Source organism: Grammomys surdaster, unplaced genomic scaffold, assembly GCF_004785775.1.
Source record: "Grammomys surdaster isolate TR1022 unplaced genomic scaffold, NIH_TR_1.0 125833, whole genome shotgun sequence".
NCBI lineage: Eukaryota > Metazoa > Chordata > Mammalia > Rodentia > Muridae > Grammomys > Grammomys surdaster.
In genome coordinates this window covers 390,374-417,257 of record NW_021620661.1, presented here as the reverse complement: position 1 = coordinate 417,257, position 26,884 = coordinate 390,374, and the positions used below count along the sequence as shown (strand labels likewise).

Genomic DNA, 26,884 nt, shown 5'->3' with positions numbered 1-26,884 from the left:
GGGGAGGGGAGGGGGAGGTGGAGGAGGAGGGAGAGGAAGAGGAAGAGGAAGAGGAAGAGGAGGAAGTCCTATAACCACCATCCACCTGTACATAGTGCAAATGATCAGAACAAAACTCAAAGGAGTTCAGCGAAATCATGGTGCGCTATAATATGAAAAAAAAAAAATCAAGTTGAAGTCTGGGAAAAATGTCCTGAAGAAAACAATTGAATTCTTCAGATACCATTAGGAAAAAGTAAATTAATGATATCTAAAGCATCATTGTTTAAAAAATTGGTACTTTTTATATTTACAAAATCTATATCTTAAATATTTGACTTGACAGGGGAAGGGCATGGAATCAGCTGGAAAACTAGTGTCCTCTAAAGAATACAGATATTGGGGGAGGTAGGAGGTGACCAACTAAATGGAATAACGGCTCACATGAACCTGAGTCAATTTGTCATGACAGCACCTGAACAAGAAAGTGTTATTCCCAAAAAAAGCAATTTTAATGTGTTAGACATGAATGTGCTATATTAGAAATGAATGTTCTGTAATAGAAAGCTGGTTCAGTAAGTAAATAAATATAATAATGTAAATAAATATAATGTAATTTGATCCAAAGGATCTTTTTTTTGCATTCTCAGCCCACCCACGCTTTATTGTTAAAAACACATATACACAGTTGTAGAGATCCAACTCTCAGAACAGTGTCTTTCCCAAGGGATTAAATTTCTTCCCCACTCTCCCAAGACTCATAAATTAAGAAGGTACATTTTGGAATGCTTAAAATGCTCAGTGAAGTTCTTTCAACATCATCTTGTTCGCCCTTGCCACCAGTGACACATCAGAAGGTACACAGAAAAGCAACCAAGAGCAACCCTGCCCTTGAAGGGCAGGAAACAGGCTATTAAGTAGATTATTTGAATATTCTTGATTTTTTTCATTCCATAGATGGGTGAATTTAAGCTTCGTTCCCAGATTGGCACTGTTGTTTAAGAGTTGACTGCACACTGAGAGAATCCTTGTCTGATCTTTGGGGTGGGTCTACTGGTGTCAGGGATCCAGGGCCCAGGTCTTCTCCAGAGCTACCTCACAAGCACAAAACACATTTTAATTAAGGACATAGCACAGCTTTTCCAAAGGTAACAAAAATGTTTTGAGAATCAAAACTAACCATAATTATATTCTGACCTGTAAGACTTTAGAAGTCTAAGCTCTATCAAATACCATATGATGTTTGGTTTTCCTGTGTTATCCATTTCAATTTATTGTAGTGGACGATTAGGGACAGTGCTTAGGACACTGACCTTACACCTTTATTGGCTGGCAAATGTAACAGTAACTGACAAAGTATATTCCTACTGAGGGTACACAAAGGACTCTTCTTCTTTTAAAGGTTACAACAATATTAATGTGAGGTCATGTATAAAGTGAGAATGATGGGAAAGAAGAACCACTGGGCTGTTGTCACGAGGCTTAGTGCTGGTTTTCAGGCCTTATTTCACTGGACAGAAGGTATTTCTAAATGCGACTGGTCTCATCTAATTTGCTTGGTTTGTGATAACAGCCTTGAACTGTATTTATAACAGGACTTCAAGGGAGAGAAAGGAGATGAAGGAGAGAGGGGTGAACCTGGACCTCCTGGACCATCGGTAGGTCATTTCAGTCATTTTGTTCCTGTGACACAGAAAGCAGAACTTTAGTTCCTATAGTTAAGGATAATTTTATTCTTTGACAATTTTATGCAGCAATACATTATGTCTTGATTATATCCACCCAGGACTTCCCTCTCCACTCCTGCTGCTCCCCTGGCCCTGACCCCGCCCCTCTGACCACGCCCCTACCACCTTCATGCCTTATTTTTTATCAATAACACACCAAGTTCAGTTAGGTCAATCTTCATCTATATTTTGATGAGTGCTCAACCTTTAAATATTGATATTCACTAAAACACAAATCCCAAGAATGTTCTAGAGTTATTTTGCCTCCATTTCTAGGTGAAATCGCTGCACTATTTTATATGTGTGACCTGTCTACAGCTCCAGCTTTTGAACATCTATTTAAAACTAATTCTTATAATAAATTTCCCTTTTAGATTATTCAGTTTTAAATATGGCCAATAGAAGGGACAAACTATTTTTAATCAATTAAAAATCAGTCATTTCTAAAGCATTTTATAACTCTAATCATACAGGGGCCACCTGGAGACTCCTATGGATCAGAAAAGGGTGCTCCTGGAGAGCCTGGTCCTCGGGTAAGGTGGCAATTCGGCAGCATGTGCAACCCAGAAAAGGCAGAGCTTGGGACTCTGGGTTACAGAGTAAGATGTGCCAACTAGCTGAGTTTTCGTTCATTTGTTTGCTTTAATGTATTTAAGTTTTGGTAGGTGCGATTTTTTTTTAAATCTGGAAAGACTAAAACAAGCTTCAGGGACTTCAGAAACTGAAAGTTTTTTCAGGACTCTCTCCAGTTCACTTCTGCTCTTCTCTGAACACCAGCCCTACTCTGTCCAGCAAATGACGGTCGTCAGTGAAAGGGGGCGAGGAACGAGGTAGAGCCCCAGACAACTTCATGCTAATGACATCTAAGGAAAAACTACAGCTATATGCACTCACACACGCACACACACATGTGCAGAGGTTCAAGATCAGATTGTCCTAGCTTGCTCATTTGTCTCACTCAATGGCTGAGCCACAGGGGAAAGATCTTTGATTGGCTAGTCAGTGAGCTCCTGTGAGTGACAGCTCACCAAGACCAGTCAGAGTGAAGACAGAACACTCCCAAAGGAAATAGGGGATAGTGTGTTTATAGTGGGGTGCTGAGAACAGACACAATAGGGCCCAGTTTCCCCCCACCACCCCCCACACACACACTGAGCTCCATTTGGGAAGATTTAAATCAATATAGCATGCAGAAACTCTAAAAAGCATGCATTCAGGAGGAGAAAGTGGAGTGGGGGTATTCTAGGAAAAATAAGTCAGCTTGCTTGATTTTTACTTCTATCAGAAAGGGTCCATAGCATAGTACTTTGTCTGAAAAACATGTCTGCCAAGACACCACAGTATGCTTTAGATACGTATAGATACATAGATATTGAAATATGTATCTAGGATTTAAGAAATTAGATTTCAAAGCAATACTTTGCAAACGCTTTCTTCTTTCTAACTCCCCTTTTTATCTCTCTGCTTGGTGCTTCCCTGGTTTCCTTCCCACAATGGACATGAGCTCCACTCAGTGTTTGACTCAGATCTTCTCTCCCTTGTTTTAACTCTAACCCCTGACCCTGCCTGCCTTCCACCTTCTACCTTTCCTGGTACAAGATGATCATTGCTGTTCAGTGATTAGGAGTCTTGCCTTATAAAATCCAACACTCAGTGAGGAAGCTCCTGAGGCTTTCCTGTCCCATATTAAAGAGATTATAGCATAGATTTTTTTTTTCTATGTTTACTAAAGTTAACGTGCTTGTTAACGTTAAGTGTTTTTGTTTTAGGGAAAACCTGGAAAAGATGGTGCCCCTGGCTTCCCCGGCACTGAGGTAAGACATGCCTGTTGATAATCATGGAAGTAGCAGCGATAGCGGAGGAAGGTTAGCTGAGAGGCTTCAGGCAGTGTCAGCTTTTAAAAAAACTACGCTTGGTTCTATAGACTCACTGTGGAAAGTTCAACTTAACACCCTTAAAACAAGACCAGTGCTTCATGATCTTCTCAGACACGGTGGTCACAGAAGCTGATCTCTCGGAGACAGTGTGGACGCCTGAGGCTGGGAGGTGTGGTTAGTTGGAGGGACAGGAAGTGGTTAGTCTGTGAGTGCAGGTGTTACGTTTACTTCCAGGCACAGTCTCACAGTAAGGTAACTACAATCAGCACTGGTGTACTGTCTACTTGAAAATAGCTAAGGGGGATTTTAATGAAATTAAACAATTTCAGGGGTAGATGTGCTAGTTCCCTGCCCTGATCAATACACCAAGTATACAATCTAATACAGTGATTACATCTATCACAATCAGTGTGATCTTGTAACATCCATTGAATACCACATGTTTGTACAGCTATTATATGTTGATTTTGAAAATAACTTTTAAATATTTAAGAGTTAAAGTAAGTTCAGACTGCACATGCTTCAATACAAACACAATTGACTCCTGTCTTCTGACCTGCTGTCCCTTTATCTTTTTCTACAGGGAGCCAAAGGCAACAGGGGCTTTCCTGGGTTGAGGGGTGAAGCCGGCTTTAAGGTAATATCCCATCTTTAGCCTTTTCCAGCTGGTTGGGCAATGCCTACGTTAGTTGACATTGAGTTGGAGTAAACATTTCAAGTCTGTCTTCTGAGGTTTGCGCACATAATGAAAGCTGTTGGCATTACTAAGCACGTCATCTGCCCAGCTGGATGCTGCACAAATACTCCTACTTGATCCCAAAGTCGCTCCTGGAAAACAGGTGTGAGTCCCACTTCACAGATGGGAAGGTTGTCTTTTGTGGGGTACCTATCACACGCCAGGCTTTCGCAGGCGTTTCTCCTTCCTCATCCATCCCTTCCAGGCTGTCTGATCCATTCCTGTCTTCAGCCAGGAAATTTCAGTTGCCTGTAGATTTTCTTGTTGTTGTATGTACCACTTTTCATCTCACTTTTGTTTACTTATTGTGGGAAGGCACACAAACCAGAGCCCACTTGTGGAGGTCAGAGGACAACTTGTGGTGGTCGCTTCTCTTTTCAACCATGTGGGTTTGAGGAATCAAACTTAGATAATCAGGCTTGGTGGCAAGCACCTGTACCCACTGAGCCATTTCACCTGCTTTAAAAAAAAAAAAACAAAACAAGCATATTATCATGTTTTTGTTAACCAAGTATTGAGATTAAAAGCTGTGACTTATTGGTGGGGAAGCTAAGAGGTTCATCAAATGAGATGTTCTCAGTTTTCGGCAATGACTCCATAAATATGTGAAGTAAGAATTATTTATAGGAACCAGACATTCTGACAGTCCTATGAAAAGACTCCTCCTCTTGGGTCTTTTCCTCTGCTTCTAACTGTGCTGTTATAATGATGTCTGTGCATTTGTAAAGCAAGCTCGCTGACTCTTGTGTTAAACAGAGATTTCTCCGTGGAGTAATATAAATTTACTTTGTTGATAATTGACAGTAGTCTGAAAAGAAGTGACAGGCCTCTGCAATCTTTTTAAATATCACATTTCTTTAAATGCTGGAAAGCAAAACAATAATAAGAGCCAGGAAAAAAACTTAGCTGTTAGTAGAAGCTGAGGCTGGCTGGCTCGGAACTACCTAGTGAAGAATCACTCCCTATGAGGGGGTTATCAGAAAAGGTCCACCATAGCAGGAATCCATCTGGTCATCTGAGGCCAAGTGTAGGCTTGGACCCTGAAACCTCATCTGGTTCATGTGTCCCTAAAATGTCACAATCAACTAGATGTCTAGTTCCATACCACTTGCTTCTGATATGTTGCAGGTGTTCACAAATAATTCATATATGCCAAGATATATGTTCAAGTTCAAAGTTTGTCTTTTAATAACATTCCTGGGCGAATTTTTGGATTGCCCTCTTGAAACAGAGGAGGTTAGGTACACTAGGCTTTAACTATAACCCTGGCTGTCCTACAAAGACAATCATGTGACAATGTGGCCATGTGGTGGGGGTTTACAGGAGAGCTGGAGAACAAGCAAGCTAACATTCACCTCTTACCAGCCTTGTAAGACAAAAGTCCTTGTAGACAAACATTCTCCAGAAATATGATGATTTCAAGGCAATTACAATCCCTGTAATCTGGCTTGCATATTATGCCTAAACAACACTACCTTGACGTAACTTACTGTCCAACCTTGCATTTTGTTTTTTAACTATGTTACTCTGGGCTTTCATACTCACCTCTAACTGTCTTTCAATTTAGGGATGGAAAGGAGACATTGGACCCCCAGGATTTCCTGGTCCAGTAAGTGTAACTAGAGATAACAGTGTCAGAGTTAAGTTCTTCCAAGTACTTTAATCACCATTTCTCATTAACTGTTAGGATGAATATGAGAGTGTTTACATTTACATCTTGGCAAGGCAAAAATTAGTTGTGGTTATTATTTACATATTTGACAGTGGATAAATATTTCAATTTGATTATGTTTGGCCCTTAAAATGGACTAAGAAAGCCCATCTTGAACTCTGAACAATAAAAATAAACACACAAAACAAAAAGCAAAACAAAACCAAAAACATGGCCTAGTCTCAATTTACCCAAGGCGACTCTGTGTTCTCATGATGGAATAAAAAGGCTGCTTCTGAAGACAGCCAGGTTACCGAGGAATTAAAGAGCCCGGTCCTTCTTTGTGCGTGGCCCACTTCTAACAGCAGGCAACCAGAGCTCAGCCATAGGTTTAATGCAGGTCATCAAGAACCAGTCTCTACAACCCAAGCTCCATGCACAGGGAACACTGCCTGGCCCAACACAGAGGTGAATCTGATGACACTGCAGGCCACATAAGAAGAATGAGAGGGGCCGCTGGCTCTCAGGTCTGACATCTGCTCATTTCTCCAAAGCAATGGGTCTCATATCCAACGTGCTGAGCCGAGTTTCTGTGTGTGGTTGTACAAGCTGTAAAAATGGCCTAGGATGTCATGGGGTACATCTTGTTAAAAGAGTAGTTCTCAAGGCTAGAGAGATGGTTCAGAGGTTAAGAGTGTCTACTGCTCATTCAGGAGACCAGAGTTCAGTTCCTAGCACCTACACCGGGCAACACATAATCATTTGCGACCCCAGTGTCAGAGGTTCTGAGCCTCTGGCCACTTTGGGAATCTGCACTCACATGTGCACACACACACACACACACACACACACTAAGTGAGCTGCTGAAAAAAATGGCTTAGCAGTTAAGAGCACTTGTCTTTGCCAAGAACCTGGGTTTGTCTCCTAGCACAAAGATGGTGGTTCATAACCATTGGTAACTCCAGTTCCAGTGGATCCAATGCCCTCTTCTGACCTCTGGGTATCAGGCACATGAGTGGTGCACGTACATATATACAAGCAAACACTTATATACATAAAATAAGTCTTTATTTTAATGTTGTTCTCAGACTCCCTCTCCAGGCTACAGAACTGTAGAGTGGGTCCCAAAAATATGTATATTTCTGTTTCAGAGGCAAGTCATCCCTAAAAGCTCCTATGGACTTGCTAGGAAATTGTGATGGGCTACTTGTCTTTTGTGACATCATAAATTGTAGCATAGTCAAATACCCCACAGGTGCACACATAACATTGTAGAATTTCTGATGATCACTAATTATGGCCTTGTTACTGATAACATTTGTGATTTAATATATGAGCCTTAAATAAAGGTGGTTGTTACTTTGTTTTTAAGTTAACAAACATACAAATGTATTAGTTTAGTCACATCATTTTTAAAATGTACTTCTAGGGCTAAGAACATAGGTTACAGGCATAAGGCCCTGAGTTTGAGTTTGATCCAGAAAGAAAAAAAATTTTAAATGTAATTAAATTAAATATAATTTCTAGCTGAAAGCCCATAAAATATATAATAATATCAGAAAAGTCTCCTTTGTCTATACATTTATTCACTTGTATGGACATGACTACTGTATACCTGCTAATATAAAAACCTTCGAACAAGATAAACAAGGAAATTCTCCTTTAGGCCAACATGAAAAGACTGAAGCAAATGGAGTTGGCGAGCATTCCACCAATAGCTCTCCTTCCTGTTTATTCTTTGCCTTCTCCTTTAAGACAGAATATTATGATGCATACCTGGAAAAGGGGGAGAAAGGAATGCCAGGCCCGCCTGGGCCCAAAGGCGCTCGTGGCCCACAGGGTAAGATACATTTCTTCCTACAGCCTTTATCCTCATGGTTCTTTCAAGATGATGAGTAGTGTTTACAGAACTTTGACAGTTTCAGGGAAAGGAAGGAAGAAGTCTTCCTTTACATCAGTGGAGATATTTTCTGTGTTTCCAATTTTTATATCTTACATGAAAATTTTGTAAGTGGTATACTTAAAAAAAATTGAATGCTTACTACAATGACATTGCAATCGAATTTAAAAGTGCACAGGGGAACACCTATAATTTTGCAAGCAATTAACTGATGTGGTGTGTTCCCAGGTCCAAGTGGTCCCCCTGGAGTTCCTGGAAGTCCTGGTATGTCTGCAATTTTTTTTTTAAATACTGTTCTTGTAAGTTCATATTACATATAAAAGAAAACTTTTCATTTATTGAAACTAAACAGAGTTTCTAGCGTCTTGCTTGTAGCCTTTGTCGGAAAAGTTGTGGGTGTTAAGACAAACTGATGAGGTAACTCTCAATGGTTTTAAGTGTGAGCTTCGAGTCTGAGCTGAAGCCCTGATTCTCAAAGGTGGCACAAAGATACAGAACGCTGATGTCACAGCAAGTAGACTGGTTGAAAGTAACCATTTTTATTATATAATACAAGGCCTCCAAAGATACCTAAATTATACTTTTTTGTAAAGTTTTTGTTGTGGTGGTTGGTATGGTGTGGTTTGGTTTGGTTTGGTTTGGTTTGGTTTGGTTTGGTTTGGTTTGGTTTGGTCTTGCAAGAAAGAATTTCCCTGTGTAGCCCTGGATATCCTGGAACTCACTCTGTAGACCAGGCTGGCCCAGAACTGAGAGATCCACCTGCCTCTGCCTCCTGAGTGCTGGGATTAAAGATGTGTGCCACCATACCCAGCACTGTTTCTGTAAAGTTTTATGTTTTCATTTCTGAGCCATTTTAATATTCACCTTCCAGGAGATAAAAAAAATAGCATTCTTAAGAACCCATCCCTCTTGACTGTGCCATGCTCTTTTTAAAGAAAGAAAGTTTAGTACATACAGAAATCGACCAGTAGTATGCCTGTATATACCAGCTACATACACACATGTATATACACTCACGTATACACTTTAATGGTGGGTATCTCCCAAAGCTGAAATGAGCAACTGGGTATTGTTTTTAGACATCTGAATAAATATTCAAGATTTCCTTCTCCATTCCAAGCCCATAAGGAAAGTATAGCCTCCTTTAAGAAGACAGTGAACAGAAAATCACAAAATTCTGAAGCATGTAACCATCTGGATTAGCTTTAGGGTTTGGCTTTAGGCTGCACTAACAGCCACAGCTGGTTTCTCAGCTGTTGTGATTGTGATACCACTCCGTTTAATAGTTCAGTTGTTCATGAGGCAGAAGTTCAAAATTGAAACATTGCTGACTTAGAGTTGGATCTATACCATCTAACTTAGCATCTGTATGCAGATATACCTGCCTTCCCCATCCTTTCATGGTGGGAATACATTTTAACTACAACTTGTTCTTTCTCATTTGGGACTGCCAATATTAAGCATCCTCTAGTCTCTAATTAAAATAATAAATCTATAAAATAACACCCATTCAGGAACTCCTCACAAGTCCTTGTACATAAAGCCTACAGCACATCCCAGACTCAGTCTTGGCTCCTTGTAATAAATCACATGAGTCATCTCGTCAGAATGATTTTGCTCTTTGTCTTAATATAATGGAATGTAACAAGGCCACCAAGAAAGGAAGGATATTCACTGTTTGGTTTTACATCCGTTATGTAGTTTCCAACTGTACAACTCTATCATTCTAGCCGGGTAGTGGTGGTGCATGCCTTTAATCCCAGCACTTGGGAGGCAGAGGCAGGCGGATTTCTGAGTTCGAGGCCAGCCTGGTCTACAGAGTGAGTTCCAGGACAGCCAGGGCTACACAGAGAAACCCTGTCTCGAAAAAAAAAAAAAAAGAATTTATCATTCTAATTTGAACTAAAAAATAAACATATTCATCAGAAATAAAAATTAAAACATGACAAATGACTTTTTCTTCCAAGGACTGTCAAGGCCTGGCCTCAGAGGACCCACCGGATGGCCAGGCTTGAAAGGGAGTAAAGGGGAGAGAGGACCCCCTGGAAAAGACACTATGGGCCCTCCTGGACCCCTAGGATGTCCTGGCTCACCAGGTCCACCAGGCCCACCAGGACCTCCAGGACGTCCAGGTAAAGATATAAAACTGAGGGAGTCGGGTTTCTGTTTCCCTGTGATAGATGGTACAATAGAACTTCCAAAGAACAACTGCATCAAGCCCATCTAAACTCAGGCACAGGAGCATGGGCCTGTAGTGTAGTCCTAGAAAATGGAACATAAAACAATGATACATCTTTGTAAGAGCTGGTCAGCATGTATTTTCTCAGAAAGATGGAAACCATGCCTGTAAAATCATATGTTTTTAAAATTTGCTTTTGGGAAAAACACAAATAAAAATTAATGAAGTTTGTGTGTGTGTGTGTGTGTGTGTGTGTGTGTGTGTGTGTTAGTATTGGATTTTTCTATTTGTTCCCTTTGTGTTTTTTCACTGTTGATAATTGAATCCAGGTCCTCATGCATCTCGTGTGTATCAGCCATACACTCTAACCATTAAGCTACATCCCCAGACCTCCCTTAGATACTCCCCCCATAAAAAGCTGATCTCTGATGGTGTCTTTTCCTAGGTGACATTGTTTTTCAGCCAGGTCCACCTGGTGACCATGGAGCACCAGGCAATATAGGACCTCCAGGAGTTCCAGGAGATGATGGACCCAAAGGTAAAAGCCCATGCCCTTTTGTGTCCCTTTTGTGTGAATAAGTAAAAATTAGGGTTTGATTTTAAAAAAGAAAGAAAGAAAGAAAGAAAGAAAGAAAGAAAGAAAGAAAGGAAGGAAGGAAGGAAGGAAGGAAGGAAGGAAGGAAGGAAGGAAGGAAGAAAGAAAGAAAATAGAAGAAAAATACAAGAGGAAATGATGGAGAAGTAATTTGGCTACTTTTGACAATGTGATTGTAGGAGTTTTTATGATTATTTGAGAATTTCTAAGACCTAGTATGCAGATTCTAACTTAACTATAACTAAATCAATAAAGATTATTATGACTTTATAGTAAAAAAAAAAAAAGCCCAAGCCCATCAATGCTTCACAGATTTCCCCCCTAAGTCAGAAAATGACTTCTTTTCCAACCAAATTACCTAGAAGTATTTACTTATCTGTCAATTGGTAGCCCATTTAACATGCAGTGAGTTGCTGGCTAAGTCTAAAGAGTCTATCCTACTTACATAGGGAAAAACTGAGACAGCGGATGCTTTGTGTAGATACTTAGACTTTTCTCTCTCAAAAAGTTATAGCTCACAAGACAGTATCATACATGTGATTGTGAATTGACGCAAACAATGATTAATTTCACAATAACATCAAAAAATAAAAGCTGTTTAAATAACGGCTGGTGGGTGGGGAGTACCTGTCCTTTCTGACCACACTGTGTAGCTGTCAAGCAACACATGTACTGTCCCACTGCAGGAGAACCAGGCAGTCCATGCACCGAGTGCCACTGCTTCCCAGGGCCCCCTGGAGTCCCAGGATCTCCAGGATTAGATGGTGTCAAAGGAATCCCAGGTATGGACAACTTGAATGAAAATGTAGCATTGTAAGGACAGAAAATAAGTGTACTGAGACATTTAAGAGAGTATTAGGTTGCCTAGATGTCATAATGAATTTAATGGAAGAGTTCTGAAGACCCATGAAGTTGGCCAAAATTTCGTAAGCCCGCTATTAGTTGAATTCTTGCAAGACCCCTGAGACTGGTAAAGAGAGTCCTACAAGGACTTGCAGATAAAACACAGAAACTACCTTGCTAAACACACAGCTCTTTCTAGCCCCACTTCTGAGAGACTTGGGGACATATACAGTATTCCAGTGCAATGAAAAATTAGCAGTCATGTATGTCCACAGCATTGAGGGAGACAGTGGTAAGGAAACCGGAAGGGCACATTCAAGAGCCTGTTGGGCACTCTCTTCTAGCCTATTGTACTCTTCAGCATTATAAGTCCTTTTCATGAGAAGAATTTTATTTAAAAGATCAGGTTGTTTTATTTAATATTAGGTGCTAAAGAAACTTTTTGTAGGGGAAACACACCATCAGCCATGTTAGCTTTCCATCTCTAAGACAGACAAAAGACTTGCACATTTGGAGAACTAAATATTTGAAGATACTTGCTTAGCATTGACGACAATGGCTAAAAGTTGAAAACACAATCTAGAAGTCTAAAAGCCACAGTTAGCTAAAGCACAACGGATAACCTAGTCAGATAATAGTCAAAGAGATTTTAAAGTGAATCTATACATCTACCTTTATTCTCATGTATATTGTATGATCCTAAAACAGTGTCTACATGAGCCTTATAAATTTATGAATGTAAACATGTACAATATGTACAAGAATTGAGCAAATATTGTCTTTCTGATGGTAGATTTACAGTTTCCATTGTCTTCTGTGTAATTTTCTTTCAATGAGCATATATAAGAAAAGAAAATATATATCTCCTTAAAATTACAGGGATGGGAGGGGGCTAGGAAGCCAGGATCTAAGGGTTCCAGTTGACAGCTTTTGACTGCATGGATGTTTCAGGCTGGAAATTGTCTTTCTGTCCTCACAGGGAAATATATTTTCTCCGTACACTGCGCTGCTCTGTTCAATAGGTCATAATAAATTGCTTTGCAGGAGGACGAGGCTCGCCTGGTATGAAGGGAAACCCAGGGTCCCCAGGAAGTGCAGGTCTCCCAGGATTTGCAGTAAGATTTCATGGTTCTAAACTTCAGCTTCAGCTTGGAAAGCTGAGGGTTCTGCATCACACATAAGTCTGTCTGTAGTCCATGGCAAAGTGTAGGTCTTTAATTCAGAAGTTGGAAGGTGGTTCATAGGTATTTGCTGATTCAATAAGCAAACTAGTAAATTTATTTATCTATTTGTTGTTTTTAATGGTAGCAGAGGTAGGAAATAGATCATTGTCCCGGCTGACTGCAGAAACAGGGATTAACTCTAGATGGATTTGAGGGATCTGGGGAGTGATGAAGATGCTTTGATACTGATTATGGTTAATATCATTGAATTTTACTGACATATGTATGTATGTGTGTGTGTGTGTGTATGTATATATATGTGTGTGTATATATGTGTATGTATATATATGTATGTGTATGTATATATATATGTATATACATATATAATCAATTTTATGGTATGTAGTTTATACCTCTATTAATATTACTAATCTTATATCATTAAACTATATTATATAATCCTGCTATTAATTCTATTCATTATCATAGTGAATCAGAAAGTTATGTTTGATAACTAAGAGACCCATGTTAGAATTGACCAACACTCAAACACAGTCTGAATCATGATGTTGGTATGGCATGTAGGATTTCTACTACTATGTCACATTGAAGTAATTACTATTTGTATTGTATTGACTTGGACTGTCTAACTGGTTTCTTTTTCAGTTTGGGAAGTCAAAAAACAAAATGAATAAGATGTTTGACATTATATTTGTGGGACAAAACGTTTATATTAATAGTTAAGGTTGGTAGCTTATACCTGTAATCCTAACACCAGATACTGAGAAAGGATTTCTGTGTCTTCAGTATCATCCTGGTCTACAGTTTAAGACCCTGTTTTAAAAATCAACTCCCTCCAACAAAAGTAATATATGCCAAGATGTATCCATGTTCTAGTATTAACCTCTAGAGCAGAAGAAAGACTCAGAGACTAAGGACGGCACATGGGTAGTCTTTATGGAATGGATACTGAGCTGTCTACTCATCCAGAGTTACAGTAACTAATCAATCTCTAACATGTATTTAACAGTACATATATATTTTGTATTTATAGTTTATATACACATATAACTACATATGTCTATCAACAAGTAAATATTAAATACATTTAGGGCTAAATCTATGTCTGTTAAAATTAAAAAGGTGTTATTGATAATGTTTTTAAGTCTGACCAAGGACAGTTCTACCTAAACATCAGGCTGACTCACTTTTGTATCACCATAGGGATTCCCAGGCGACCAAGGGCATCCAGGACTTAAAGGGGACAAAGGGGACACACCTCTACCCTGGGGACAAGTGGGTGATCCAGGTGATCCTGGACTCAGAGGCCTGCCTGGGAGAAAGGGCTTCAATGGAATACCTGGAGGTCCAGGAGCGAAAGGACCACCAGGACCTAGGGGTGAACCGGTTTGTATTTAAGATTCCTTTCCCATTTCCCACCCTGTGGTAAATGCTCAGAAATTAAGAGACAATGTGATTGTCAAAAGTACATAGCTTTCCACTCTAGATAACACAAGGCATCTTTGAAATAACAGTAATAAACCAAGCAAATATCTACAGTGTTTTGATAAATAAAGCTCCGCCTAGTGGCTTAGCCCAGCTGAGATTCTGTGCTGACTCTGGTTCACAGCTCATATGTCAATATGTGGAGCAAGTACATTTGACTACCATAGCCTTAAACATTGTATCTTTCATGCATTTAATAGGGGTTCCTGTTCCTGTTCCTGTTCCTGTTCCTGTAACAAACATGTTCCTCTTGTCACAGGCCATAAATGGAAGGAAAGGGGACCAATGGACCTCCAGGAGCTCCTGGAAAAGAGCCAAAAAAATAAATCAGAGTAGTATATGGATCCATTGGCAGTGTCGTTTTTAGCACAGAGGAAGGCATGGATTTGATCCTCAACAGTGAACAAACTGGCCATGATTGTGCATGCCCATAATCCAAGCATTAAGATTGTGATAGCAGAAGTTCATGGCCATTCTCAGCTACATAGGAAACTCTAAGCCAACATGGGCTATGCGAGATCCTGTCTTAAAAACATGAGAGAGGAACAGAGCTGAAAAGGAGGAAAAGAAAAGGGAAAAACAGAATATGACTAGCAAGGGAAACTTTTAGTAAACACTTCTGGGGTCATTCCTAGTCTTCTAGTAAATGCATAAAAGATACAATGTTTAAGGCTATGGTAGTCAAGTAAAAAGATAAAATGTTCAAGACATTTCAATTTATGCAAATTTTATTCTTTTTACGTGATATAATTTCTCACACATCCACCTGAAAAGGTCATACAGTGACAAACAAAGCTTCTCCATGATAGATAGACCTGTGAGAATTTTGTCCAAATGAATTTACAAAATGCCATCTTTCCCACATTTATGAAAGATCATTCAGATTTATCTGATAAAAGAGATTTCACCTAGAACAGTTTGGAGAAGGTTGATAAGCAAGTTGAAGACACACACACACACACACACAGATTCATTTACAGACTTTCTAACAAGATGAATTTGACGCCTCTGCATGGAGATATGGTAGACAGCTTTTCCTGGTACGTCTACAGAACCAGGGGCTCCCAGGCAGCCTCTTTGGTCCCACTGTTTGAGTTAATATTAACGGTGGTAAAGAGATACTATACTGAAGCATCACCAAACATGTTCCTGTTGTCACAGGCCCTGAGTGGAAGGAAAGGGGACCAGGGACCTCAAGGAGCTCCTGGATCCCCTGGACCCCCGGGACCTACAGGACCAGCTGGACCACCGGGCTATGGACCCCAAGGAGAGCCAGGTCCAAAGGGAGCCCAAGGAGTCCCTGGAGCCCTGGGACCACCCGGAGAAGCCGGTTGGTTAGTTTTTTTCCAGTCTTGCTTTTCTATGAAGTGGGGAACAGTTTTCACAGCCAGCAAAGCTCCTTCAGAACTAATGAATATACATGCAAATGTATTCCTGGAAAATATGTCCTCCCAGAGACTGGGAAGGGACAAGTAAAGACATGACAGAAAAATCCATCTCCCCATCACAGCTCAGCTGAAACTTCCTGTAACCCTCAGTATCTCTGACTGCTATCACTATACAAAATGACTCCATGCCAATGGTTGAGTAGAACTCAGTTATGAGACACTCAAGGGAGGCAAAAAGCCAACAATTTGTTCTGAAGAAGTGTCTTCCCTTGCATATGTGACTCCAGGTTACCAACAAAACTTGAAAATATCTAAGCTATATGAACAGTCATTGATAATAGTTTTAAAGTCCATGTGACTTTTAGGGTCTACAACTACTGAAAGTAATTCTCTGTCCGGGAGAAAAAGGGACAATATTACAGAGAGTTTTCAACAAGCAATGCCGGTATGATCATTTACAATGGTTAGGGTTAGCAGGCTGCCATATTCTCTGTTTATGCTAGGATTTTGGTACCATTCCGTACTATTCATATCTGTCATCAAGCGAAGGCATACTTTTATCCACATGTATGTAAAGCTTATTTTTATGATACTTACTTGTTTTATTTCTTCCAATACATTATTTTGAAGGCTGTTGTTTTAATCCAGGGATTTAGCATGCTGGACAGAAGTTCAGGCCTAGCCCATCAATGCATTTTATGTGGTCCAAAAGTTAAGAATGGTTCTGATGTTTTTAAACAACAGATATCTCTATCATATTTTAAACAATTTTAACAACATTCTGCTGCACATTAAAATTTATGAACTCCTAATTAAAGTGTCCATACATGAGGTTACGGAATATAGCCACACACTGTGTTCTCTCTGGCTGCCCCACAATGGCAGAGTTAAGTACTTGTAACAGATCATAACTACAGAACCCAAATTATTTACTGTCTGGCCATTTACATGACTTATTTGACTTCTTTTAATCTTTCATCCACCCTTTTTTACTTTTCTCTACATATGAATCTAAGTGATGAAGCTCATTATCATAAAACACATTATCAAATTTCCTATCATACGCTGTGAACTATAAAGGTCTTTTACATAAATATATGACATATGACTGTGAGATAACTAATCACGAACATGGCTTCATATTGGCCACTGTGTTAATATTGCCTTCAGCATGTGTCTGCCAGGTAATCGCTATTTCCACAGTGACAGACAAGGAACTTCTCAAAGAGGCTAAGAAATGTGTCCAAACGCATGAAGCTTGCAAACAAACAGGACCAAACTTGAAATCCAGGCCCAGAGTGTTGAGTCACACTTGCTGTTTTGTTCAGTAACCACACTAGCTTTTCATGTTCCCAACCATCCAAAAACCTGGTACCCTACCACTGTTCCCCAACTCCATGCCTAGTGTCTATTTATGGAACAATATTTGACTCAATAGACCAGCCTTCTGGGTTATGGATTAAAGCAGGACTTAAACAGATGCTTATAAATATTTGCAGACCAATTAGAAACGTCTCTGTAGACTGGTTATCCCAAGCTAATTTTTCATTCCATAAAAACAGGGATTGGTTTGTTTTCCTTGGGCTGTGTTTATAACTCCCTCACAATACTTCCCGCTGCTGTGAAAACACATGGTAATGCTCAACCCAATCACACAATCATGTTTTCTTTTTAAGGTCTTAAAGGAGAACCCAGTACATCAATTCCAGTTCTAGGTCCTCCAGGCCCTCCAGGGCCCCCTGGTCAGGCTGGCCCCAGAGGTCTACCTGGTGAGTACCCATGTTGTGAAACAGAGTTCCTGACATCAGATGGCACTCTTACTTCCCTGAGAAAATACGACTCCCGTTATAAGGAAAACATTACAATTTGTTGGATCTGGAAAAGAGTACAAGTGGGAACCAACCTGAAAAATCCAGCTGGCAGGGGGCTTTCTGCTGTCCTTGGAGGTCACCCACACCAGGGAAGTCCCTGGTGCTCCTGATCTAACAGTTCAAAAAGAGAACTGATACAGTTCCTTACAGAGGTTGTAGAGCAGAACGATCCCCATGGCTTCTGGTGGAAGAGCAAGCAATGGCTCCCCACACACACACACACTCGGATGAATTGGAGTGTTTCCCTCAGCACTTTCATTGGAAACTTGATTTCTTTGCTAAAGTGAGTTGAAATTTAATATTATACTTACAGAGGAAGACATAGAGTTCAAGGTGCCTAAGATCCTTTTTGAAGAACAAAGTTATATTTTTAAAATTCATAGCAGCTTCTCACCTCTGGTCACTGCACAGGAATGGGGAGAAAAGCTGAGGTTATGTTAACATAACTTCCAGAAAGCTCTGGAAGGACATGAAGAACACAGACGTTTCTTTTGGAAACAAATGAAGAAAAGTCACTGATGTGTGCATGTACATGTTTTTAAGGTTTGCCTGGACCTGTGGGAAAATGTGATCCTGGTCTTCCTGGACCTGATGGTGAACCAGGAATTCCAGAAGTTGGATTCCCAGGGCCTCCAGGACCTAAGGGTAAATTAAAGACTATACAATATAAGGTTCACTGTGGATATTTCAAAGCTATGATTATGAATAGTGAATAAAATGGGAAATACCTAGGATACACTACCAAAATGATGCTTTCCAAGAACCTTCAGAAATCTTGGGACAATGCCAGGTGAAAAGACAGAATTCACATTGATTCGTGGGAAAATCCCTCAATCATACTTTTTTCTTTTTACATTTTAACTCACTTATTTTGTGTACCATCAAGGATTGGGTTATGGCAGTCAGAGTACAATTGCAGGAGACCATTCTCTCTTTATACCATGTAAGTGCTAGGGATTGAACTCAAGTCGTCAGGCTTCACGGCAGAAAACTTTGTAGACTGAGGCAGCACACAGGCACATCAATCATGCTTTAAAAAAAACAAAAACAAAAACAAAAATGAAAACTGGAAGGTAATTCACCAAAAAAGGTAATAACAATTCTTTGTGGTCGTAAGAAATTTTTATTTAATCCTGTACTTCTTAGATTTATATATTTCTGGACTTCATACATTTTTTTAAAGATTTATTTATTTATTATGTATACAGTATTCTGCCTGCATATATGCCTACAGGCCAGAAGAGGGCACCAGATCTCAATATAGATGGCTATGAGCCACCATATGGTTGCTGGGAATTGAACTCAGGACCTCTGGAAGAGCAGCCAGTGCTCTTAACTCTGAGCCATCTCTCTAGCCCCGACTTCATACATTTTAAAATAAGAAATTAACTATTAAACCACAAATCAGGTTGTTGATATAGTACAGGAGTAGAGTGTCTGTTTAGCACAAACGAAAGCTAAGATTCATTCCATAGCATCAAATAAAATTAAACAAAAACGTCGACTTCCCTGTGAGCTTGGATATAAATTAGAGAAGTTATTTTCCTTTAATAAAAGATGCTGTAGAGGAGCAGTAGAGACGGATGAGCAGTAAGAGCATATATTGCTCTTACAGAGGATGGGATTTCTATTCCCAGAACAAGTGTCAGGCATCTCGCATTGGGGGCAGTAGAGATGGCTGAGCAGTAAGAGCATATATTGCTCTTACAGAGGATGGGATTTCTATACCCAGAACAAGTATCAGGCATCTCGCATTGGGGGCAGTAGAGATGGCTGAGCAGTAAGAGCATATATTGCTCTCTCAGAGAACAGGAGTTCTATACCCAGAACAAGTGTCAGGAATCTCGCACCTGCCTGTAACTCTAGCTCCAGTGAGATCTGGTGCCCCTGGTCTCTATGGACATTGGCACTCACATGCACACGTTGACATACATACACACAATTTTAAAATAATAAAACAAATATTTTTGACAAGTCAAAAAATACGATGCTGTTTTCATCAAAAAGGAAACATTCCAAAAATTGCAGGTGCAGATATTAATAGCTGGAGCTGCTCCTCTGAGCAGCCAACAAAATCCTGCACACCAACCAAAATTCTGTCCAGAATTCATATTAAAAAAACAAAACTCAGGGTATGGACTATTGCATAGAATATTATGAGCTTAATGATAACATTGTATCTGTTTCACCATTGCTTTGTTAGCATATGATCAACATTTTAATGTATTATCTCTTGTTAATAAGTCATTGTTGGCTATCGAGTGCACATCAGTTCTGTTCACGTGAGTGAATACTTAGTAAATAAAAATATAATCCCAAGAACAGCTTTGACATTAACTTCCTGGTTTTCTTCCTCCATGAGATAATGGAGGCTGGCCCATATTTTGCCTAGTCCTTCCTGGACCAACCATCAATATCTTGCACGCTAGTTTTGCAACTCTGGATTCGATTTCTGGACAAAGGCAGCAATGTATGGGAAGCAGAGCTAGCTTAGGAGCTAGGGGACCAGGACACTGTGTTGTACATTTATCCACTGGGACCTGGCCTGTGGATCAGTCAACGGGGTCTGCAAGGGAGAGAGTGGGGATGGAGGGGCAAGAGACGCACAGAATGGAGACAAGACAGGGTGTCTGATCAAGTTTAGTGAAAGGCAATTGCAGCTATATAAGCACAAGCAGGGGAGTGGAGCTGGGGAAACTTTACCACGAGTGCCTTGCAGCTGGTGACACTAAACAGGTCCAGGATATGTCTGAGAAAAACAAGATGTTTATCAGAGTGTGCTCAGCTGTTGTGGACTGCTTGCAAAAATATTGTGCTAGAAAAACAAGTCTCTTGTCAGTGTGGAAAAGTATCAACTTGCAAATATATGTTTCGAGATGGCTAGCCGCTTTCTGCTAGGAGTTGGCTCCCAACACATTTGATTGGTTGAGATCTGCCGCCTCTCTCTCTCTCTCTCTCTCTCTCTCTCTCTCTCTCTCTCTCTCTCTCATAGTTGAACCAAATTTCAAAGCCAATATAATTTGACTTGAAACTCAATTTAGTTGGAGTTTTTTGTTTTTAACTGCTAATTTATCAGTTGGTTTTAATCATCATCAAAAATTGTATACAAGTATCTGTCCACCTGGGTGCCTCATAAATGTAATTAATAAAGAAAATATTGGGGGGCTGGAGAGATGGCTCAGTGGTTAAGAGCACTGACTGTTCTTCCAGAGGTCCTGAGTTCAATTCCCAGCAACCACATGGTGGCTCACAACCATCTGTAATGGGATCCAACGCCCTCTTCTGATGTGTCTGAAGACAGCTACAGTGTACTCATATAAATAAACAAATAAATAAATAATATTAAAACTCAGTAAATAAACAAACACATAAATAAATAATATTTAAAAATATGCCAGGCAGTGATGGTGCATGCCTTTAATCCCAGCACTTGGGAGGCAGAGGCAGGCGGGTTTCTGATTTTGAGGCCGGCCTGGTCTACAGAGTGAGTTCCAGGACAGCCAGGACTACACAGAGAAATCCTGTCTGGAAAAATAAAAAAAAAATTTAAAAAATTTAAAAAAAGAAAATATTGCTCAGAAACTTTGAGACTGATCTCTAGTGTTTGTTGCTCTTCTGTAGGAGATCAAGGTTTCCCAGGAACAAAAGGATCACCTGGTTGTCCTGGGGAAACAGGAAAGCCTGGCCTTCCCGGGAAGCCAGGCATCCCAGGAGCCAAGGTAAGCAGAGACTAAATCACAAACTGATTTCAGAAAGGGGCAATTGCAGTTGGCCGATGCAAAGCCCTTATCAGACAAGATGCTTGGGGGTTAGAAATATATATTGTCAGTATATCTGTTAATAAGATATTGATTTTTTAGTTTATTTGTAGACACTAATTTTTAAGTTCCAGTGGAAACTTGTATTTCTACCCCTTCATTAATGACTTCACAAACATGTTGAGTATACTGGGGCACTCTCTTCAATGGATGTGGGCTGTGTACCCTGAAGCAGCATTTGTACCAAAACTGTTGACCAAACTTGAAAGGAAAATGTTTGCTAAACTGTGGTGTCTGAGCAGACAAATGTAGAGCACACCTAGCAAGTAGAACTGAGGAGCATTCTGTGGGAGACACTAACCTACCGTCTCTGCTACAGGGAGAACCATCAGTAGGCAGGCCTGGGGAACCAGGAAAACCAGGCTTTCCAGGAGAAAGAGGCAGTTCTGGGGAAAATGGAGATATTGGACTCCCTGGGCTCCCAGGCCTCCCTGGATCTCCAGGAAGAGATGGGCTTGATGGTCCTCCAGGTACAATGCCAAGTGTGATTACCTTTCTTCTCTGTGAGCTCCACTGTGGATGCTCTAGGGGGACTCTAAGCATTTGTATCTCAGTAACTAAGTCAGTAAAAAGGCCTAATTCTTTTTTTTTACTCAATGTGGCTGCTCTGTATCCCTTCTACCTTCTGTCTTTCCTTTTTCATGAGGGTCATCTACACAAACATGCCGATGGTATTGACTATAGGCTGGTTTGGGAAAGTGAAGTTACAGAAAGACGACAAGATAGCAGCTCTGGGGCCTTGCTTGGGCTTTGGCAACTAAGCAAACTCCTGGATTCTCTACTGCAGGAGACCCAGGACAGTCTGGACCACCTGGAGCCAAAGGACTCCCAGGGAGGTGCATGCCAGGACCCAGGGGCACCCAAGGACTTCCAGGCTTAAATGGATTAAAAGGGCAACCAGGTAGGAGCAAAGTTTCCCATCTAGGAACTAGATAGGCAGAGGATGAGTCCTCCAGCTCTGTACTTTGCTGTTTAATGTGGCAACTGTCTAGCAACAAGTCCTGACTACTGTTCTGCAAGACATGTTCTTTTGGAAATGTAAGCCTGACTTTTATGGCTAGTCCAAATAGCAGTGTGTACTGGTTATAGGAAGAGACTCGAACTTAATATAGTGAGTTGATTTGTTCATTTTAAGTAAGGAAATATGATCTCCATCAACAGATTAGAAGATAAAGGTTGATTGTCAAATAGATGAGTTAATAATATGCATTCATATTCATAAACTTTCAATCAGTATTTTACTTTTGAAACCTCCATAAGATAAAGAAATAGTAACTTTATGATGATTAAAATGAAGACAATGTACACAAAGTTTCCTGTTTAACAAACTCAAATGTGTAGTTGATTACTTCATAAGCAACATGAAACTAAGGTTTATGAATATAGACCTAAGTGAGCCAGGCTGCTGTGAAACACACCCTGCCTATTTGGACCCTTTCAACCTGACCTGGTTTCCTGGGAATAGTTCCTTAGACCTCCATTAGTGTCTGTAGAATAGTGTCCTGATTACCTGTCATAAACTCTTGGCCAACACGTTAATCATCACAGTGACACTGTTTCTAGAGCATATAGGAGCTCACTTCTCAGGAGCTGCTATGTAGGTCTACAGTGAAAAATTGGCAAACAGGCATAAAACACAGTCCCTGAATGTACCTGCAGTACCGAGAAATAGACACAAGCACTCTACCTTCATCACTGCAGGACCTATGAAATGGATAATGCTAGAGCAATGGGGATTTGGGAATTTTCTAGAGGGAGACAATAAACAGACACAACAATGAGTGTGCTGTTTAACACAACATTATATAGAAACCAACTAACACTAAAATATCACATATATCAGTTGTAGTAGGTAGAGAAGGCATTTGTTAAAACAATCATTTATCTATTCATCTATTCATACGTAGGTAGAAGAGGTGATACTGGGCCAAAGGGAGACCCTGGCATCCCAGGCATGGACAGGTCTGGAGTCCCTGGTGAGCCTGGACCACCAGGAGCACCAGGTCATCCGGGTGAGATGGGGCCACCTGGCCAAAAAGGATATCGAGGACCTCCAGGATTCCAACCACTACCAGGTATCCTTCTGCCACTGTCTTAAGTCTCCTTCCACAGTGTTCCTCAGGTGACCCTGCACACCGTATGCCTTTTCTTCTAGCTAATATCTTTTTTCCTCCTAAATTAATTTTAACAAAGCAAGGAATCAAGGAGCAGAAAGGTGGGAAAGTAGAACCATTACACTTTATAATTAGCTGGGTTATGGTTATTTTTGCTGCGAAGTAATTTTTGTATGAGATACCACCAGTATTTTGTTGAAGTTTTCACATTTAAATTCACAAGAAACATTGGTCAGCAGTTTTCTTAATGATGGCTCAATCTTGTTTGGGTCAGTGCTGGTCACGAATGGGTCCTCCTGTAGTATTTCCAGGAAGAGCTTATGAAAAGTATTGCTACTTCTTAACCACTTGATAGAACTCACTAGCAAAGTCATCTGGGTCTAGATTCCTTTTTTTATGGAAATCCTTTAGTTTATCAGTTCGATGTCTAGAAAGATGGCTCAGCAGTTCCCAAGGGGCCCACATCAGGTGACTCATAACCACCTGTATTAACTCCAGCTCTGGGGATCTGGCAACCTCTTCTAGCCTCTTCAGACACCCATACACATAATTATCAGTTCAATGTAAATTTATAGTGGGAGGAGACCAGGATAACTGCTTAGCTGAGACATTATACTTTGGTACCTATTACTGGACTTCTCTCATGTGTCAGCTTTATTCCTGGTACTAGAATCTGTGACACATCTCCCATAATAAGAGAACAATCAAAACTACACATTAAAACAACTTTAGGGTGGATAAGAGCAAAGTATGATAACATCCATAAATGAAAATGTCAGAATAAGACCTTATCCTTCAGTATGCCTGACCAGGCCAGCCCAGTCAGTCAACAAGTTCTCCAGCACAGGAGAGAGGATTAAAAAGAAAAAAGACAATTAGAAAACATTGTAGCATGGCCCCAGCCAGTTCTGAGGCTAAAGGAGGGTTTATTTTTTCCCAATCTGCTTTTATACCATTTTAATTACATGCAAGTATTAAGGTCAGTTCTAGATTGAGGAACTAGCAATATGATAGATGCAAATAGTCAAGGAACAAGCAAGACAATAAGCAAAGCCCCATGATCAATCCTGTGATCACTGTTTCTAAGGGCTTATCAGGATGACCAAAATATCCAAGCCTACTTCCCTGTCCTAGCCCAAAGTCATTCAATGCCTGAGGCCTACTTCTTTGTTTAGCCTAAGATTTAGATTCCTGACTGAAATTACTTCTCTGTTTTAGCCTAAAATTAAAAATTTAAATTTCTGCCTGAACTTACTTCCTTGTCATGGCTCAAAGTCAGATTCCTGCCTGAAGCCCATTTCCTTGTCCTTGGCCAATGTCAGATTCCTGCCAAGTGGCCCCAAAAACTCTCCACATATACCACATTTTTAAAAAAAAAGGAAATAAAAACTAAATTCAACTAAGGTCTACAAAAGACTAAAACCAAAGGTGTACCAGGAAGAAGGACAGATGTCTTCAGGGATTCAGGGTATGCTGTGGCCAACCATGGTGTTATTAATGACATCTAGACAGATGAAATCTTAAAAGACACCAACCCATCTCTTACACAAACCTGGTCATTTTTTTTATTTACAGAAGACCATCCACTCCCAGTTTCTCTGTCTACATTATTTTATTTTCTGTAATATTTTGTTTTTTGTATTCTATACATCATGAAGGGCTTTGTGTTAATTTGTTGCCATAGGTGAGAAAGGAGAGGTTGGAATGATGGGCTATCCTGGAACTACTGGCCCTCCGGGGCTTCCTGGGAAACCAGGCTCACAGGGGCAGAAAGGTGAGTGAGGACATCTTTCTTGGTGGTATGAGGTGTGAATAGCGTTCACTTACTTAATCGCAAAAGAAATGGCATTTGTTCTTTAAGAAAAAGATAGTTGTCAATGAAAAATGCATTTGTTCTCTCTGTGTTCTGTATTCCCTTCCCCCATTTGACTGGATCGTATTTTTGCCCTGCAAACTTACGCCGGCACTGTTAAACACTGTGTGCTCGGGAACACTATCGAGTTCAAAGCTCTGTACCCCACTTTTGTTTTATATCATATGCATGCTGCTAACCTTTGAATTCTGCCACACTATAAGGATCTGTTGTGGTTACTCCCATCTGTCAGGTAGCCTCGGAATCCCAGGAATAAAAGGGGAAAGAGGGCGCCCAGGAACCAAAGGCGAGCGAGGGGAGAAGGGAAAGCCTGGGCCTTCCCAAGCACCACAGTTAAAGGGGGACAAAGGAGAGCCTGGACTTAAAGGTAAAGAACTGTTCCTGTTTGGAGTTGGCCAATTCTGGGACTAAGGACGATTCTGGAACTAAAAGGAAAACCCTTTACTTGACTGGGTTGAGTCACCTGCTAAGTCACACAGCCATCTGGAAGCTGCATACATTCATTTTGTATAATAATTTAGTTTTATATATAGTTTCATATAAAACTAAATTAGTTTTATATATAGTTTCATATAAAACTAAATTTGTTTTATATCCTAGTTGCTGAATTTAAATAGATACTCACTGATTATTTTATCATAATCCTCAACACCCAGTTTATTAAGAAGTATATGAAACATACGACATCTATTTCTCTGACGTTCACAAAGCAATGTTCACTGCAGCACTAGTTACAGTGACACCAAAGTTACAGAGGCAGCCTAGGTGTCCTTCAACAGAAGGATGGACATACAAAAACTGCTGAATATGCACACTGGATTTATTTTCAGAAGATGAGAAAGAACAAAGGTAGGATGTTTGCAGGAAGATGGATTCAACAAACGATAACTATAAAGTTAACTAATTCAGACTCAGATGAATACCACTGTTGAAACTACTTAATCTCAGACAGGGGGTTTCTACTCCATTTTTGATCATTTAGTTACCAGATAAAACACACACAACTTTTATATTTATAATAAACCTTAGTCAGCACTAGAGCTGGACACATATCTACCCTCTAAGCTATTAGCTTTTACCTCCCTCTCTATCAATAACTCTGAGTTATGCCTTGTCATGTTCCGTTTGCAATGCTCTTAACTCCAATGACCAGCCCACACGGCCAGTTCTTATGATTCTCTTACCCCATGGTGTCTTCTTCTCGCCTTCTTCTCCTTCTTCCTGCTCTTCATGGTCTTCCCTCAGACCCCAAGCCTGGGTACCAAAAGCTCCACCTTTCTCAATTCTGCCCAGCTATAGGCTACAGGCATCTTTATTCACCAATCAGGGATAACTTGGGGGGCAAGTTACATAGTGTCACTTGGGTCTATGTGCAGATTCTCTCATCCCTGAGGGCAATCAGGCCTTGGGGGCCAGTATTTAGCATTACAATACATAGCAAAAGACCAAACTTCAATATGCCATATGTTTTCTCTCATGTGTAGATTGTAAATTTTATACTTAAAAACACTACCATATAGTGTACATGAAATCTAAGTACAAGTAAAGCTGTCTAAGAATACAAAGAAGATCAATAGGAGTGGGGGATGAAAAGGGGAGTGGGGTCTGGAGGGGAATCTGCTCAAAGTAGTTTATATTCTTTCATGAAAATGGCCTTCTGTAAA

General features: G+C 40.2%; 1 protein-coding gene across 1 annotated transcript in view; it reads left to right on the top strand.

The window, feature by feature from the left end:
- Col4a3 (collagen type IV alpha 3 chain) overlaps positions 1-26,884 on the top strand; it is a 127,645-nt gene that overhangs the window by 69,809 nt on the left and 30,952 nt on the right. The window contains 21 exon segments of the mRNA XM_028789416.1: positions 1,553-1,637; positions 2,180-2,239; positions 3,476-3,520; positions 4,167-4,220; positions 5,887-5,932; positions 7,730-7,810; positions 8,099-8,134; positions 9,838-10,002; positions 10,495-10,587; positions 11,331-11,426; positions 12,532-12,602; positions 13,875-14,057; positions 15,318-15,486; positions 17,221-17,313; positions 17,959-18,060; positions 21,037-21,134; positions 21,553-21,703; positions 22,021-22,134; positions 23,141-23,308; positions 25,032-25,121; positions 25,453-25,587. Coding sequence (XP_028645249.1) covers positions 1,553-1,637; positions 2,180-2,239; positions 3,476-3,520; positions 4,167-4,220; positions 5,887-5,932; positions 7,730-7,810; positions 8,099-8,134; positions 9,838-10,002; positions 10,495-10,587; positions 11,331-11,426; positions 12,532-12,602; positions 13,875-14,057; positions 15,318-15,486; positions 17,221-17,313; positions 17,959-18,060; positions 21,037-21,134; positions 21,553-21,703; positions 22,021-22,134; positions 23,141-23,308; positions 25,032-25,121; positions 25,453-25,587 — 2,135 coding nt within the window.